Genomic DNA, 18,689 nt, shown 5'->3' with positions numbered 1-18,689 from the left:
AGTCAGAAACCAATTTACAGATGACTCCCTTACAGATTTTGACCCAAAATAAAGAAAACTGAAGACTTAACGAAACACCTAGAGATTTGCTCACCCACCCCTTACAAGAACCTTCTTTCTTTCTTTTATTTTTTTTGGCTGCACCATGTGGCATGCAGGATCTTACTTCCCCTGACCAGGGATTGAACCGTGCCCCCTGCAATGGAAGCACTGAGTCTTGACCACTGGACCGCCAGCAGGGAAGTCCCAAGAACCTTCTTAACATAAGGTGAAGTGGTAGCTATAAGATAATGACAAACCCCAACCCCATTTCTTCCTAAGGCCACTGTCAGGAAGCACAAATAAATTAATCTATCCTCTAAAATGAAGTTTGGGCATTCCCATATCAGTCTGTGATAACTGCTTTGCACTAGCAGTGAAAACAACAATCTGGTAATATGGTCACGCTGTCCCGTCAGCCATACACTTTTTGGATGATCAATGAACCTGCTCAGGTTTATTTGTTCAATGAGTTGGAACCTACTATATGCCAGGCACTATGATGGCATTGAGCAAGACAAAGCAAGTCTACCCTCACTAAGCTTGGAATAAGTAACTGAAATTACCCTTGAGATAAGCACTGACAAGAAGCATGGGCACTAAGATGGTCTATTACAGTAAAGGAACCTGACATAGTTTGGACTAGTGGATCTCTACAGGGGCTGTAAATCAGAATCACCCAGGACAGCTGCTAAGCATACCAAAGCCCAAGCCTCACCCCATATCAAACAAATCAGAACTCTGTGAACCCTGGCCATTGGTTTTAAAGATCATTTGCTTCCCAGGTAATTCTAACATGCAGCCAAGATAGAGAACCACTGGTTTTGGGTATAATGCGATACGTGTTATGGGCACAGAGGTCAATAATACAATGCCTACCCTCCAAGAGCTTTCTGTCTAGTGGAAAAGACCCAACAACGTAGAAGTATCAGCAAAATACTCTAGCAAGATGGAGCAAAAAACCCTCAGATACAGGATAGTGCTTCTCTGGGCACAAGGGTAGGGAAGTGATCCCACTGGGCTATATAAGGTGCTTTTACCTGTTCCAGCAAGGTTTGGTTTCTAAAGATGGGTACTCAGGCAACTAATTATTTTTTATACCTTTTCATATATCTTAAATATTGCAGGCTTTTAAAATAATAAAATAAAAACTACCTTTAGGGACTTCGCTGGTGGCACAGTGGTTAAGACTCTGTGCTCCCAATGCAGGGGGTCCAGATTCGATCCCTGGTCAGGGAACTAGATCTCACATGCATGCTGCAACTAAGAGTTCACCTGCCACAACGAAGGAGCCTGCCTGCCGCAACTAAGACCCAGCACAACCTAATTAATAAATAATTAATTAAAAAAACTGTCTTAAGTCAGTGAAGGCATCATAGAAGTTATTTACGCTGAGATTTTTTTTTTTTTTTTTTTTTTTTTTGCCGTACGCGGGCCTCTCACTGTCGTGGTCTCTCCCGTTGCGGAGCACAGGATCCAGACGCGCAGGCTCCGCTGCCATGGCTCATGGGCCCAGCCGCTCCGCGGCACATGGGATCCTCCCAGACCGGGACACGAACCCGCGTCCCCTGCATTGGCAGGTGGACTCTCAACCACTGCGCCACCAGGGAAGCCCCTTAAGCTGAGTTTTGAAGCTTGATTAGGAAAGAGTTTTCTGAGGAAATGATCTTGAAGATGTAGTCTGAAATATGAACGGGAAAAGTTAGGAGGAAAAGTGTATTAGGCAAAGGGAAGATTGTGTGCGAGGGGCTGGAAGCAGAAAAGGCATGGGGCCTTACAGAAACTGAGAGGGCAGAGAGCAAAAAAGGATGAAGCAGAGGTTCTCAAAGTGCCATCCTTGGTCTAGCAGCATCAAGAATTTGTTAGAAATGCAAATTCTGAGACCTCACTCCAGACCTACTAAATCAGAAAGGGAGGGCGGGGAGGGGGGCGGAGAATAGCCTTTGTAATAATAAGGATTTTGGATTTTATTCTAAGATTAATGAAAAATAATTGAGAGGTTTTAATAGAGGGATAACATAATCAGGATAATAGTAGCTAAATGGTTTGGCATTAATAGCTGAGCAAAAACTCCTCAAAATCTAATTTTTGTAATAATCAGGATCAGAAACCATACTGAGCCTTTAAGTCAAGGGTCACAATCGTAATGCCTTTAGGGCTAAGCCAGAAAGGCGAATGATTGAAAAGAGGGATGTGGAACACTGATGGGGCTGCACAGCATCTGCTCTGGAGCCAAACAAACACGTGCTGAGTGGAGGGATTCACTGGCGAGCTTAGGGCTCCCTTAACACACCTGCTGAAGAAAGGAGTGGGCCCCTTGCAGGGAATCCAGCCTTCTCCCTTCTTCAGATGTGACTATTTCCCCGGCCTGGCTAGGCAAATCTGGCATCAAACCAAAATTTCGAAGAGTAAACCACCTTTTGTTTCTTTGTCCAAGTAGCAGAGGGATAAAAAGCAATTCAACAAACAAGATGCCAATAACCCAGCCTGCTCACCTCTCACACGGAGTTTCTACTACAAAGCAAATGACCCATTTGTATGAATCTACAGTAGAAGCCTGAACTTGGGAATGCTCCTTGTGATAGGCTAACCCAGGAACAACCCTCTCCTGGGCCCAAGAGGCTACCAGTGTCTTCACTTCAGAAGGTCAAATCAAGCTCTTGGATTCAACAGTATAAGGCCCTCAACCCTCAAAAGACACACAACATGTTTGTATGCTAGGTTTCTCAGGACTAAAAGCTATCAAATACAGTCCAATCAAAAGGTCACTAGAAACAAGCAGAAACTTTTTGATGAGGAGCAACTTACAGCACTGGTAGAAATCCACCGATCTGGATTCTTGCCACAATATTGTGTACCTCACCCAGACTTAGCTACAGACCATAGATGATGAGGGAGTGGTGACACAGTTCTGACTGAATCAGGTTAAAAAGCACATTCCAGTGAAGTTCAGGATGCAGAAAAGGATTGCAACAGACATTAATGAGAAGGGAACAAAGAGTGATTGCCTTATTCAGACACTTCCTCCCCCAATTCCTCAGCTGAGAAAGTCAACAGTCTCCGAAGTCCCATCTGACAATAGCTATTCATCCTGGCCTGGGAAGCCTGAATTACAGGTGCTGAGAGACTCCACAGACCTTGCCCTACTAAGGTTATGGTTCAGAGATCTTCAAGGGAAGCCATGGAGGCTTCACGATGAAGTGAGTTCCTGCCTCCCACCTATTCCTTAAAGATCCCAAAACCATTTTCCCCAAAGTCAGAATAAATGAAGAGACAAGCTTCAAATCCAAGTAGAATCAAAATTTCAAAAGAATCTTATTTGCACCTGTGGCTGAATTTCCATTTCCTAAACTGAAGCCAGATTTGTAATGGCAGGTTTGCTACCTGCAGTCTTACTAGATTTCAGAACATCCCATTTTATTCCTGTGCCCAGCCTAAGTGACTTGCCTACGTGTACTGGCAGAGCTAAGACGAAAGGTAAATGTTCCCAGAACCAGCCTACTATTTAATAGTTGGTGTTAACTGCCTTTGAGTATCAAGTATAGTCCCTCTAAGATGATGATGATAACAGCTGACATTTATGGAGCACCTACAAGCACCAGTACTCTCTTTATATAAACTTATTTAATATTAACCTCTCCATGAAGTGGGTACTTAAGAGTTTCATTTTACAGATGCAAAAACTAAGGCACGGAGAGGTTAAGTGACTTGCTCAAGGATCCAGAGTTAGTGGCAGAGTCAAAATGCACACCCAGGAACTCTGAGTGTAGAGCCCAAGCTCTAAATCAGCAAACCACACTGTCTTTCTCAGGATACTGTCAGTCCATTCTACAAACACTAACCAAGCATCTGGGCACCAAAACCTCTACTAGACGAAAGCACCTATTCACACAAAACAACAACTAGCAAATCTGCTTTTACTCCGCCATGCTCAAGGTGACAATCCATGCTGAATGCACCCCAGATCCTACCTCCCAGCTTACCCCTCAGACAAACACCTAAAAATTAAGCCCTCAAAAGTAAGATGAACAAACAAAAAAACTTTAAAACAGTGTTTAGATCTCTAAACAGAGATCACACACATATTCCTCCCTGGGCAGGCAACCAAAACAGACATTCTATAAGGTCAGTCCATAAATTCCTATTCAGAATTTTGAGCCTGAATTCAAGGAATAGCTCATCATTCATTTAGCTCAATACCACCAAAACATCCAATCAGAAACTGGTTTTCTTTGCTTTTCTCTCTGCCCCCATCATCTTTTAGAGGGTGGCAGAAATACTCACAGGCAAGCTTGAAGGTCTTGACTGAAGACTCAGGTTCATATCTTCTTGCCCTCCCTTACTGGAGGTCATTGAGGGGGCTGAGGACGCCTGAGACCCAAATGAATCTTGAGATAACTCCTAAAACAAGAAAAACAAAAGCTGTGAGAGCTTGGTATTGATAAACCAGGCAAGCTTGCTTCATGATGAAAGGCCTATGGGACTCTCTTCAACAGGGGAAGCTAGGTGTGAGAGACTGCCCAATCACACACAATATTACCCAAAGGCAGAAAAAAACAAGCTGTGGCTCTTAAGAATGTCAACAGTGGACATAAGACTCTCTGATGGCACTCCTGACCATTTATCACCACCCACAGAACGCTGTTACTTGGGGATAAATGCTAAAGTCTAGCTAACTACAAGTTATATCTATCAAGGAATGAGACCACCTGATTCAAAAACACCAACAAAAAAACTCACGCTAGGACCTCTGCATTAAAATGAGTACTGCTTCCTTTAAAGATATTTATTCCAACAATGCCATCAATGCACAAAATCTTTAATGGACCTGTCATCACTCAGTCATTCTCCTCTTTCTGCTCCTTAAAGAATAAAGCCCAAATTGTTATTTAGACTTTATCACCTACCTTGTTCATAGACATGGCTACAGATGAATTTTAGCTATTTCCCAAAATCAAATCCACTCTCAAAAAAATAAAGAGATTTGCTACCACTGAGACTATTCTAAAGAATGTGATGTCAGCTCTGACAGCAGTTTCAAATGAAGGGCTCCAAAATATTTTGAGCAATAGCAGAATGGAATGGCAGTTGGATGAATGTACAGTACAGCCTCCCAAAGCGACTGTTTTTAAAAAGACCAAACTAACTTGGATGCTCAAGTTCTGAATTCTGAGTTAAAAAAAAAGAAAAAGAAAAAAAAAAAATCAGTCCCATTATCTTTATCTCTTTTCTGCCTATGCAACTCTCCACTGCCCTATTTCATGAGTATGGAGAGCTACAGGTTTTTATGCAGTTATATCTTTATTAGTTTCAATTAGAGGACCAATTTTGTAAGGCAAAGTTCTCATGACACCAGCCCCCAAAGTCTGCGGTCACACGCAGGGAAGGGCATGAGGAAGGGGCCTCTTACCTGTGGTGGAGGGAAGCGCTGCTGAGAATAGGCAGTTTGCTGTGACTGCTGAGACTGGGGCTGAGGGTACGCAGCCTGCTGGGAAAGCGTCGAGGATGCTGGCTGCTGAGGTGGCGGCTGCTGGTAAGGAGACTGTGCCTGCGGCTGTGAGTAGGGGGGCTGGCTCTGGGGGTGCTGCTGGGTGGTGGACTGCTGGGTGGGGTACGGGGTTGGGGACTGCTGATGGGGGGGCTGGGATGGCTGCTGGGAATACGGAGGCTGAGAGGACTGGAGCTGCGGTGGCTGAGACTGAGGCTGCTGCTGATATGAAGGCTGGGCGTGAGGGGTCTGGGATGGTGGCTGCTGGGAGTAGGGCTGCTGCTGCTGCTGGGGGTGAGGGCTTTGCTGGTTGTAATATGGAGCCTGGCCCTGCTGACCATACCCGCTGGGGCCTGGCTGTCCATAAGGTGGAATCTGTAAAAGGAAAGGATACTTTTAGCACTGACCCTTCTGGATGAAGAAAGATGATTATGTCAGAAGCCATGCCCTGAAGATGGGTATACAAAGCTGGCAAGCCAAGCCTCACATTTAGAAAGCCCAGGGTTTTTCTACCAACCCTGTTAAACTGAGCCAGGAAGGACAGCCAGGCTGGGTTCCTAGTTGGTTTGTTCTTAAGTGGATCACATTCATTCGCAGAAAATTCACACTATTTAATAAAAATATGGTCAACTTACAAGAGTTCAAGAACAGCTGTTTTCACCAATGAGTCTACTCTTTTTATCATGGCCTAGACTGTTTTTATAAGCGCTAGGAATCTGTATCCTAGCCACAACGAAGAGTCAAGAGCAGCCTGGCTCAGCCGACTGAAAACCTAGGGTTTAGTAAGCCAGATGGTATGCCAATCACTAAACTACCCTGGTTCTCTTTTTCATTTAGTCTTCATTCAAAAAGTATCTGACAGCCTACTTGCTTACTTGTACCAGGCACTACTCTAGGCACCGGGGATATATCTGGCAAGGAGGGGGGAAAAAAAGGACCAATAATATCCTTCCCAACTCTCCTCCATTTTCTCATTGAAAAAAAAAAGTGATTTTATATAAGGGCATACTTTGCTTTCAAGTCTTAGAAGTAAAGTTACGTCTTATATTCTATCCCTCACCATTTTCAGTATGAATACCATTCACATATAAATGGTAGAAAATGCTGTCAAAACAGAAAATGGCAATAAAAAGATGATGGTGCGGATGGTCAGATAAAAGGAGATGAGTAAAATCTTAACATCTGCAATAGCACTGTTAGCATCTTTACTGTTCAATCCTCCCTTTTCCTGCTACTCCCAGTCCCTTCTAAACATTCACTTTAAACCAGACAGCTGTATGTTGAAGGCCTTGAGAACATGAAGGGCCTCTTCTCTCCCCAGGGCACATGGTATGAGCGGTTTTTCTTGGTAGCAGTGGATTGATTGGTGCTCAGCCACTGCCTTTTTCTTTCTTCCCACTTCCTTCAGAGATCGCCATTCAGTGGGTACAAGCAGGCCAGCCAGGTCAAAGAAGACAGATACGTATAGCAGGTGGCCAGGGAGCAGTTTTCCTTCAAGCATACATGCGATGGTGACCACAACCTTGGCCTTGTACATAGCACAGTGAAACTAACTGAGTCAGTTGGCCTATATTCCTTTCAAGAGGTTTGGAAGCCAAAGACACATTCTGATTCTATAGCTGAAGACCAGATCTTGGACAGCAACAAGGATTGAGGTAATCGGAGTCAACATCTACCTGCTGTGCATAAGAGAGGCCGCCCATGGTACTCTGCGCTCGGCCCTGCATGGTCATCGGGTACCGCTGTGGGGTCTGGGACCCATATGGCTGCCCTGGGTACCCATGTCCTTGCTGCGGTCCTGATGGAGGTCCCTGTTGTTGCGAGTATGGGTTAGTCCCGCCATATGGCTGAGGTCTCATCTTGCCCATCTGATCCATTGGACTGGATGGCTACAAAATAAAGAGCATTTCATTAACCTGAAGCTTTGATGTCCTCTAGCCAATATGAACACAAACCTTGGCATACAGGTCTGTATGGCACAAAGGAAAACAGTTACTATGAAATAAAGTAATGGTATAGACCCAATAACCCTTGAGCAAGTCATTTAACCTTCCTCAGAACCTTGATTTTGTCATATGTAAGATGGAAACACCACCAGTTTGTGAAAGCATCTTCTAAGCTACATACTAGCTTTATAAGTGTGGTACTACTTGAGATCCAAGGAACGGGCCAGGTGTGGAGCAATGAATACACGTACTCTATGGTACAGAAAAATGAGAACAAAGGCCCTTCAGCTGGGAGGGGATGGTGCTGCTATACTCTGCCATGATCCTGTTCAATAACACCAGAACTGATGCTTTAATACTGTGGTAGGGAATTCAAATACACAAGCCTCTAGATGTTTTTATTCTTTAAACAGTGGAAACTTATTTCCTTGCACATCCAGAGCCCATTTGTGCTATGGCACGAGGACTTAAATTTATGCTTTCTTCCAACTGGGTATCATAGCTAAGTTACAGTTGTTGAGGGAATTGTGACCCCGAATTTATTTAGAGCCTTGTACAACTCAACTGAAAAGTTCACCTCCTTTAATATTCAAGCGCTTGAGGGCGTAAGGCAGGTAGAGAGTATGTCTCTCTAAAAAACAAGATGCAGAGGTACCAATAATGGAACCTCAAAGCTCATAGGTATTTGGCTACAAACGTAATTTCCAGCTCTTTGTGGTGCAACAGGATCAGTCAACTCATTCACTTTCTGACATAATTTTATCTTACTGGAGCTACGTAGAACAGAGGCCCAGCACACTTTCCCCTCCCAGAGATGCCTACCTATATCTATTGGTGGTGAGAAGGGAAGGAGTATCTCTAAGCACTTAAATAGATACACCCAAGTTGCCTTGCCAAGTAGGCCTGCACCTGACGTAAAACCTGAAAACTGAATCTTAAATTGGGGATGGGGAGTAGGTATTAAGGAATTCACTGGTTCTCAAACTTCAGAATGCATCAGAATCACCCGGAGGGCTTGTTAAAATGCACACTGCTGGGACCCATCCCCAGGGTACGATTCTGTAGGTGCAGGGGTGGGCCTAAGATATGCATTTATAGCAGTTCCCAGGTGATACTGATGCTGCTGGTCCAGGGACCACCATACTTTTAAGAACCACTGGCCTAGATAACACCTAGGGTCCCTTCTGGTTCTATTATTCTATAATTAATAAATTATTCTAATATATTTTTTTTGCAGCACACTACCTAAGTGTTTTATAATAATGAAGAAGTCGAGCTGTCGTGAGGAAAATGGATAAGATAAAAAGCCACAGAGACTATTCTTCTAAATACTAACCGAAAAAAAGCAGAAACGAAGTTCTCTCTTAGGCTGCAGCTGAAATCTCACCTTAAAAGGTTAACACTGAAACCTCCCAAGTTTCCAAACTACGAGAATCATAGTAAAACCGTGTCCCAAATCACTACTACATGTCAATATTATTAAAGTGCTATTTCCAACAATCATAACTAAACAATTTTTGCCCAGACCTGCCTCTGTATCAGAAGCTCCAATAACATTCCCGATCATAACTTTGGAGCCACGTGGATTCTTTTGAGCCTGTTTAGGAAGTTCAAATTCAACAACCAAACTAGTGAGTAATAAATAGCATGTGGTCTTCCCCAGATACACCTGGCAATGGAGCCAAAACATCACCATTCTCTCCTACAAAGAGCTCAGGGGCTTACACAGCCACATCATGCCGCAAATAACAAGGAGATCCTCATCTTATCCTAGACTGCAGCTGCTGTCCACGTGGCCCCCAGGTGAAGAGACTACATTTGCTGAACAGAGACCAGCCCACTCTGGGTATCTCTGTCAGTCTAGATCTCCTCAACACACAAGGGGCAGTCATTACCATGGTTACTACGGAGCTTCTAGAGCAGCAGCTATTAACCACAGCTACCGATCAGATGTGAGAAGCTGCACAAATGCCTGGGCCTCTCCCTAGAGATTCCAATTTAGCGAGTCTAGAAAGGCTTGGCTCCCTCCCCCTAAACCCCTTAAGATCCTTGGATGATTCGTGTGTCGGGGGAGGGGGCAATGCATGGCTTGTGGGATCTTAGTTCTTAGTTCCCCAACCAGGGATTGAACCCAGGCCACGGCAGTGAAAGCGCCAAGTCCTAACCACTGGACTGCCAGGAAATTCCCTAGTTCTAACATATATTACTAGCTGAGAACCAGTGATCTAGAGAAACACTGCCCAATAAAATTTTCTGTGTTGTATGACTATTAAGTACTTGAAATATGCCTAGTGTGACTGAGGAACTGAATTCTTTTTATTTACTTTAAATTCAAATAACCACATGTAGCTGGTGGTTATATTGGATTGCACAGTTCTAGAGCAATACTCACAAATCATTTTCACCTCTCCCTGCTCAACAACAGCCCCAAACTTCCTACCTACTACATCATGTACAGTAACAAATAGAAAGAGCAAAGAAAGTAATAAATCGACAGACTTGGGTTCAACTCCTAAGTCTTGTCACCGACCTTGAGCACATCAATTCTTTAACTAAAATGCACATAACTGGGGCTTCCCAGGTGACGCAGTGGTTAAGAATCCACCTGCCAATGCAGGGGACACGGGTTCGAGCCCTGGTCCAGGAAGATCCCACATGCTGCGGAGCAACTAAGCCCGTGCATCACAACTACTGAGCCTGTGCTCTAGAGCCCATGTACCACAACTACTGAAGCCCGCGCGCCTAGAGCCCGTGCTCCGCAACAAGAGAAGCCTGCGCACCGCGACGAAGAGTAGCTCCCACTCACCGCAACCAGAGAAGGCCCACGTGCACCATCAAAGACCCAACACAGCCAAAAAACAAAAACAAAAAAAACATAAAATGCACATAACACACTTCACACAGTGCCTGGTACTTAAACACCCAATGAATAGTAGCTATTATCAATTATGATAAATAGTGCTTCTGCCCGGCTCTCAAATGGGCCACAGCGCTCCAGTTCTACGCATTTTTCAGCCTCATGCCAGACTTCCCACATGTCCAGCTCTGCGCAATAGTACCCTGCCCTGCCCTCCTGTCCACAATGGCTTCCACCAGCAGAAACCCAACCCTTCAACATGAAGCCACTTCCCACTTCTTTAGCACATTCTGTTCTTTCACACTTCTAAATGTCCTATTGTAAAATCAGTCAGAATCATAGGTTTAGCACTTAGTTGTCCAGCTAACTGACTGCATCTCTCGAGACTAAGTTCTCAGAAATCGGAGATCAGGTATTTTATCTTCTAAGTCCCCCGAAAGACCCCAAGTGCAGAACTAGGGCTCAGGAACTTCACTGTGCCAGGCTGCCCTACTTTAAGAAGTGGGTAGGGGATACTATGGGAAGAAAGCCTAGATTAAACCACCTAGCCAAAGGGCCAGGGACACCCCTAAACCCTAAACCAGGTTATGACTTTGAGGGCAGAAAAAAATGGGGACTGAACTGAAAAAGCAAAGGGGAGGGTAGAACAAACAGCCAAGGAAGAATGAGCACACCTCTGAGGAGACTCTTAAGTGCCATCCTTAAGTGCCTCTCTCCTATAACCAGAGAGGTCTTCAAACCACACAGGCATCCACAAACACACTGCTTAAAAACAAAAGGCTAAAGGCAAGTTACTCCCCCCTACCCACCACCCCCGCCCCATGTCTCACATCAGGGTGCCTGCACTCCCAATTGAGGACAGCTACTAAAGGGTTCAAGGATTCTTCCATTACTTTAGAAACTCCTTGCAGACTAAAAATAAACGCAAGTTAAAAAAATTCTTATTCTAAAAAATGAAATTAAGACATTTCCCTTTCCTGGACATCAGATTTCTGACCCCTTCCCTTCACTAAAGGGTTATAATAAACGGAATACACAGCTTAGCAACTAAAATATATTCAGTTCAACCAGATTAATCTGGTCTCATGTCAAAGTTAAGCATCTGCTCATATCAGAAGGGGAGGTAGGCAGGGACTGAACTCACACTTCTGACATTTAAAACCATTGTGAAAGATTTGTGATTTGCAGTTATAGATGAAATGTCATCTTCCAATCTTTCATAACAGAGAAGGGGCCTTAAATCTTCACTAATCAGTTTTTTTGGAAAGTAGCAATTTCAGCTGAGAAAAATGCCTACTACATACAAGATAGAAAAACCAGTATCAGCAGTCTGCAGGCACCAAGGAAGAGGCAGAGGATGGGAAACACCAAAGAGCCAGAGATTCCTCTCTGGGAAAGACAGAGAGGAAATCCCTTCAATGGGAAACCACAGGAGTAGATTACTGTGATTACACTTCAAAAGCAAAGGCTCTGCCACAAAGACACATAATTGAGAGGAAAATGCTGCCCCCTTGATCAGGGCAGTCGGGCCCCCTGCTATATACTCTCCTACATTCATAAAAAATAAAAATAAAAAAGAGGAAAAGAGCCATAAGAAAACCCCCAGCTCTATTCACCACTTATCTCTTTCCAGATCACTGGACGTCTTACAAACTGCCTGCCAAATGAAATGCATCAAAAGTTGTAGTTTCCCTAGGCATCAAAGGCAAGGATGCCTAGCAGGCTGGTCCCTTTGAATATATTCAGAACAAACAGCTTACAGACTAACCACTTGCACAGAGTTTCCCTGCTCTAAGCAAACGGAATTAAAAGCCCCTCCAGATCAGAGGGCTAATGGAATCCCTTACAACTTCTTATTGCACCAAGGAAAGCCATAACGACCTAAGGGGTTGCTGAGATATAACACACTGGACTTCAAATTCTCCAACTTCTGATCACAACTGATTGAGAAGAGAGCAGAGAAGGCGGGGCCAGGGACTCCAAAGTGAGAGATACTGTTCACCAAAATGCACCACACCACATGCAGTGGCACCAGGAGAGAAACTTCTTAATTTTCTTGAAATAAAAGTCCAACTGAGGAAAGTTCCAGGCTTCAGTCCCAATCCAAAGATGCAGAAAGGAAGTGACTGTGTAGCAAACCAAAGGAACCAGATTTGGTACCCAAGGACCAGCAAGAACATGACTGGAGAGAGATGGACTGGGCTGCCAAAAATGTGTCCATCAGAAAGCAGAAGTCTTGACTACCACTTGTCCTGTCACCCTAAATGCCAACTAGTTGAGGCTAGTAGAAACCTAGAATATTATTTCTTACTCACTGCGCTTTCAATTTATTCCTGGCCAGATTTGTTGTATGACTTTTAATAACAACAATAAAAAAAAGCATCCCTGGCTCTTTAACCAAAAGAACCACCTAATTGATTCCCACAGTAATTAACCTGCATTTTACCTCAGAGAGCGGTAGTTAAGGAAGTCGGCACTGCTATTTATAACTCATCTCAAATTGAGGGCAGACTGCCTAAAATCTAACACATCCCAGCTGTACTCCTGTTTGAACTGGGGCCAAGGGAATTTTTTAAAGCAATCTTGGCACCGAATGAATGACACCAACAGTATGAGAGCTCGAGCGGTTGTGTTGTGGTGACGTAGCACTGGAGGTGGAATGGGAGGGGGCCAGTGTACTGTGATCCCTCTCGTGCACGCCTGCTGCTTGCTGAGTCCCAGTACAGTAAGCTGGGAACCGCCCACTGAGAGCCAAACACAGGAAAAGGCTTTTCCTGTGGAACGCCTTGAAGTGAGAAACACATGGCTAATCTGCATAAACGCGAAGCCACACCACCCCTGCCAGGAAGGTTAGTGCTCGTAATCTCTGGCCATGAAGCTGGCTGCCTGGGAGGACTTGGACTGGCGCCCGATAACCCAGAAAGAGCCGAAAGAACAGATGGGTAAGGACCCCGGCAGAAAACAGCCCCAGGTCACGTGACTCGCCACATGGCCCCGCCAGCACAAACTATTGTCTGGCTGTGGAGCTCCCATACAAAGGCACCCAGCCTTGGCTTCCTGTGATTACAGGGACAGGCGGCAGCTGTTGATCCAGTTTCCCTATGGGACGCTCCCTTACTGAGGAGCATTCCAGGGAGGGATAAATACAAAAGTTAAGGCCTCTCCCAACCAACGTGCTCTCAGCTTCCCGCAAGCTCCACGTGGCCCCACACTCAGATCTGAGGAAGGACCGAGTAGATTCCATAGAGAGAACCACCCTTTGCACCCCGATACACGTGAGCTGACCAGCATAAATCATTCTCACAGTGCCCCCCTCCCCAGCCACACAGACATCTGTATCCTCATCCTGTTTTTTCTCACTCCTGCAGTACACTTCATGGCTTTGAAGACTGGTCTAGGGGCCCAACCCCAATCAAGGAAAAACTGCCCAGAAACCTGCATTTAGTTCTATCCCCAGATCCTGCCTCCTAAAATAAGGAGATTCCTTCCCTTCATTTTGTTTTGCATTTAAACAGTCATGTGCCCACTGTTTATGTGACCCAGGATAACAAGAGATTCTTCACTTCCTATTTGGCCTCACCAGAGACATCACTGATTTCCTGAAGCTATACCGATGATAAGAAAATAAAAATCTCTCATCAGATATACCAACACCTGACCCAGGAGATCAACCCACTCAGCCTATGTTTCTTATCATTCATAACCTGAGAATCACACCCCATTTTTCTACTTCACAAGAGACTGAAAACAATTCTTTCATTTTAGTTCTAGTTCATTCCAGTTCTCAACAAACTGGCCATATGCCTATGGTGAGAGAGGAATCACCAACAACTAGTTTACAACTACCACCTGAAAGAGACAGTTTTTTAAAAAATTCTTTCAACGTTCCATAAGTGTCCAAGTTGAATATAAATAAAAAACCCAAAGTCAATTAAAAGTTCTATCTACCCCATTCTGTTTACAGAAACGATTCTTGAAGATCAGGGCACATTCCCCTTTGCAGCCTTAAGTAAGAGCCCATTTCAAAGACATGACCTGAAGCATCAAGCTGACCGAACTCCTAGGAGGGGCTGCAACCTGACAACAGACTCAGGACCTTCCAACCCACACTGTCTCTAATGTGATAGAGAACAAGACAAGATGCCTGGCTCTCTCCCTGGCTCAGAGGTATTTAGGCTACTGTGCTCCATCTTTCCAGACCAGAAAATCAGAAAAAAACTCACTAAGGGTAGAAAAAAGAGACCAAAGGGGGAAAAGTCACTGAATCTTCCACAAAACTCAAATAAATTATGAGAGCCAACCGTAATAACCACCTCGCAGCTGTCCCCCAGAAGAGGCGTGACAGAAAAACCACAACCAGGTGGCTGGCATTTCTTTATTTCTTCGCTGGGTCCTGAAAGAGCTCTTCAAATAAAGCAAGTAGAGCATTAAAGTAATAAATTCCCCAACAAATGATAAAGTTCTTCTCATCCAGAGCACTTTCATTAGCCACCTTTCAAAGAGAAAGTGCTCTTCCAAAAATGATGATCCCTTTTTCGGAAGACCAAACTTAGCTAACCAATTTCTCCCAATTTCCAGTGAATTACAAAAGCCTCTAAGAAAGACACATACCTTCTTGAGAAAGAATTCTTCAGGTACTACTTAAAACCCAGGTATATAATATATAAAACAGTAAGGCCCCAAGACAATGATTAAACAAGAATGAAATGCCATTTGATAAAATTAAACATCCCCTTGTTTACAACTTTTTAATCTCAAGAGTAAGACAGCATTACAACACGATGAAAAGAGTACACTAGACTAAGAGAATGCCTGAGTTTCAATCCCAGTTCTCTGACCAACTGGGGAGAGAGGGGTAGGCACTAATCAGGCTGTACCTAACCTCTTCAGCTACACACTTGAATCCCGCCCTCTAGATTCTGAATCAGCAGCTCTGGGATGGGGCCAGGAATCTCCTCAGGCAATTCTCATGTCCAGTCTGGGAGCATTTGGGCTGCATGGCCTCCCTCCAAATCTCCTCCCATCTCCAGCACAGAATGACCCTAGAACTCAGATGCACGTTCAGCTTCCTTAGCCAACCTATGGTCTGAAGAGGGCAGTGCCTGGCCAATAGAGAAAAACTAGGAACGGACCTCAGATTCCCAAATAAGCAGCATTCTCAAAGCCAAGATTTCCCAAATTCTTATACTTAATCCCCGACTGTCTTGTTCACCTGACCACCTATTACTAACAATACTATATGCTTTACTTATTTACCTTGTTCACTGTCTGTATCCTAGACTAGAACACAAACTCCGGGAAGGTAGACATCCGTGTGTAAAACAAACTTTTCTACTTTAAAAGAGGAAAAGAAAGGGGACTGTGAAAGAGAAAGTGGACTCCTAGAGGTCTGGGCAATTCCTAACCTCTTTCATGCTGAGAGGAAATGCTTGGTCCAACACAGTTAAGTGCTAAGAGCTCTGCCTCCACAATGCCTTCAACTTCTCTGTCCCTCAGTTTCTACATCAACAGAATAGAGACGGCACTAGCAGCACCCTCAGGGTTGAATAAGTTAATACATTAAAACGAAACAAAACATTGTTCTTCAAACCAGCTGGACATGCTCCAGCCTCAGAGTCTTTGTATTCACTGATCTCTCCACCTGGAATACTCTTTCTTCTCTCAGGTATTAGTATAGCTCTCTCACATCAAATATCACTTCATTTTGGCCTCCCCTGGTGTACCCATTTAAGATTTCAATCCTGCACACTTCTTACAGTTGATCCCTGATTAACTTTGCTCCTGAGCACATATCACTAAGCATACTATATGCTAAAGTTTACTTATTTATCTTGTTTAAAGTCTATATCCTAGACTAGTATAAGCTACAAGGCTAGAATACAAGGTATGTGTCTGTGTTTGATTGCTATCTCCTCCAGCACCCAAAATGTTAGCTATTATCATCCTACACAAGTCCCAAATTTCTAAGCAATAAAGCTTAGAAACCAGACCCAGTTCTGGTCCCACACACTCAAGACCAGAAACCCAAAGTGGTCAACTAGAAGTTAACTAACAATCAAATAAATTACTTCCCTCTCTCCATACTCAATAGGAGAAAAAGCAGAATGGAGCTGAAAGCAGTTTCAAAATACCCACTTAAAAAACAAGAATACTACAGGACTTCCCTGGTGGTGCAGTGGTTAAGAATCCGCCTGCCGGGCTTCCCTGGTGGCGCAGTGGTTGAGAGTCCGCCTGCCGATGCAGGGGACACGGGTTCGTGCCCCGGTCCGGGAAGATCCCACATGCCGAGGAGCGGCTAGGTCCGTGAGCCATGGCCGCTGAGCCTGCGCGTCCGGAGCCTGTGCTCCGCAACGGGAGAGGCCACAACAGTGAGAGGCCCGCGTACCGCAAAAAAGAAAAAAAAAAGAATTCACTTGCCAATGCAGGGGACATGGGTTCGAGCCCTGATCCAGGAAGATCCCACATGCCGCGGAGCAACTAAGCCTGTGTACCACAACTACTGAGCCCACGTGCCTAGAGCCTGTGCTCTGCAACAAAGAGAAGCCGCCGCAATAAGACAACTTCGGTGCACTGCAACGAAGAGTAGCCCCCATGTACAACAACGAAGACCCAATGCAGCCAAAAATAAATAAATATTTTTTAAAAATAAAGAAAACTTAAACACAAACACACTCACACACACACACACACGTTAGACACCAAAAGGGTTGACCAGTCCAGTTCTCAAGCTCTACCTACTTTCAGTCTGTTCTCCCAAAGGAATTTGTTCAATAGCTCCTTCCAAGAATCCTGACAGTAAAGCCCAACGGTTTTCAACCAGGGCAATACTAGCCCCAGAGAAGTGTTTGGAAACCAATGTACGAAAGTGCCTTTTAGGTTACCACAGCGATTCTGTGGTATTACTGACATTTATTACCTGGGGAGCAGGATGCCAAATGTCCTGCAATGCATCTCCACACAAAGAAGAGCCTCACTGAGAAATAATGGACTCTAGCCCATTACAAGTCCAGTCTGAGATGGAGAATTTCCTGTAACAATTGACCCTGGAGCAGTGATGGGAAAGGGAATCAGAACTGACTGGTACCTATCCCAAGAGCTCAACAGTACAAAGTCACCCACTAGCCAAGGTAATCATAAATAAAAATTTACTTTATGAAATAGTTGGAAAATAATTTACTGAAGGCAGTACTTCCCCAGTGCATTAATACAATTATAATTATATAGTTATTTGTGATTATTTATTTATATCTTTCCCTACTAGAAAGTACTCCATGGCATTATGAATCCTGTTGCCTGATACACTGTAGAAGCTCCTTAAGTAGCTGTTACATTACTGTAAGCAACTGCCAAATGGTAGGTAGGTACTCACAGGTTTTTCAAAAAAAGTTTTGCCACAAGATTTCTTACACTGGCAAGTCCCAACTATTGTATGCTTTAAATTAGACAATATTTCAGTAACAGGACCGGACAATTAAGTGAGCTAAAAAAAAAAGTTCTTATCCTGAAAATTCTTGAGAAATGGGGCATATGATCAAAGTCCAAGAAAACCTGATGGTATACAAGGAAAACAGGTTGGTATACTGCCTTCCAGTATATGCTTAATAATTAAAAACTTAACAAAATACAGACCTGACTACCCACACGAGGTGTTATGGGTTGACATCAGAAAAAAGTATTTCCTCCCACAAACCATCCTTTGGTGCTTCTACTAGCGAACGGACCTTATTGTGGATGGACCGCAGCCCAACTGAGCAGGTTAAGAATGAAGCACTAAGTAGGTTTAGACATTTTCTTCCCTACCTATTTGTTATTTATCAGGAATTGATATGGTACGCTTAAGGGATACATGGAGAGGCAAGGGGCACATAGCCTTTCAAACAGAGCTTTACCCAGGAGAGTATATATCAACTTTTCAGTAAAGACAACACTTCTAAATCACACCTAGTTCTTTTGACCTAGTTTCTAAAATACTACTCCCTCTTCCATATGTTAAATTGCTTTACAGATAACTGCTCAAAAATAGACAAAAAAGGCAAAGGCAAAAACTGCTTCTAGCCAGAAAACTTCAAGGCCTCCTTGCCTTCTCCTTTAAAAAGCTCTCTTTTCCCCCGTTCCTTTTACTTTATCTGTAACTCCAGACTTGGTCTGGCATGGGTCATATAAAAAGGTTCTAAATTTCTCTAAGTGCACAGTTTTACATTCTGCCCAAGTTTTTCCTTCTATACTAAAAAAGGTATCTGTGACATCACTTAGCTGTAGGAACTTGATTCACATGCAGTAGGGGAATCTGTCTGCCATCATGCTTTGATTGTAATCAATCCAATCAAGTACTATATTTTGATAAAGACACTGAGAAGCA

The 18,689-nt window shown here is 43.9% G+C and overlaps 1 protein-coding gene across 3 annotated transcripts in view; it reads right to left on the bottom strand.

Annotated features, from left to right (window-relative positions):
- Window positions 1-18,689, bottom strand: part of ARID1A (AT-rich interaction domain 1A) — a 73,736-nt gene that overhangs the window by 36,654 nt on the left and 18,393 nt on the right. For all 3 annotated transcript variants that reach the window (XM_067724963.1, XM_067724961.1, XM_067724962.1), the window contains exons 2-4: window positions 7,204-7,416; window positions 5,450-5,902; window positions 4,324-4,440 (exon numbers count right to left, since the gene is read on the bottom strand). In XM_067724963.1, the coding sequence (XP_067581064.1) occupies window positions 4,324-4,440; window positions 5,450-5,902; window positions 7,204-7,404 (771 nt within the window). In that variant the 5' untranslated portion in view covers window positions 7,405-7,416. The remainder of the gene's footprint in view (window positions 1-4,323; window positions 4,441-5,449; window positions 5,903-7,203; window positions 7,417-18,689) is intronic.

The sequence above is a fragment of the Pseudorca crassidens genome, chromosome 2 (assembly GCF_039906515.1).
Source record: "Pseudorca crassidens isolate mPseCra1 chromosome 2, mPseCra1.hap1, whole genome shotgun sequence".
NCBI classification, from domain to species: Eukaryota; Metazoa; Chordata; class Mammalia; order Artiodactyla; family Delphinidae; genus Pseudorca; species Pseudorca crassidens.
This window is presented reverse-complemented; position numbering and strand designations above follow the sequence as displayed.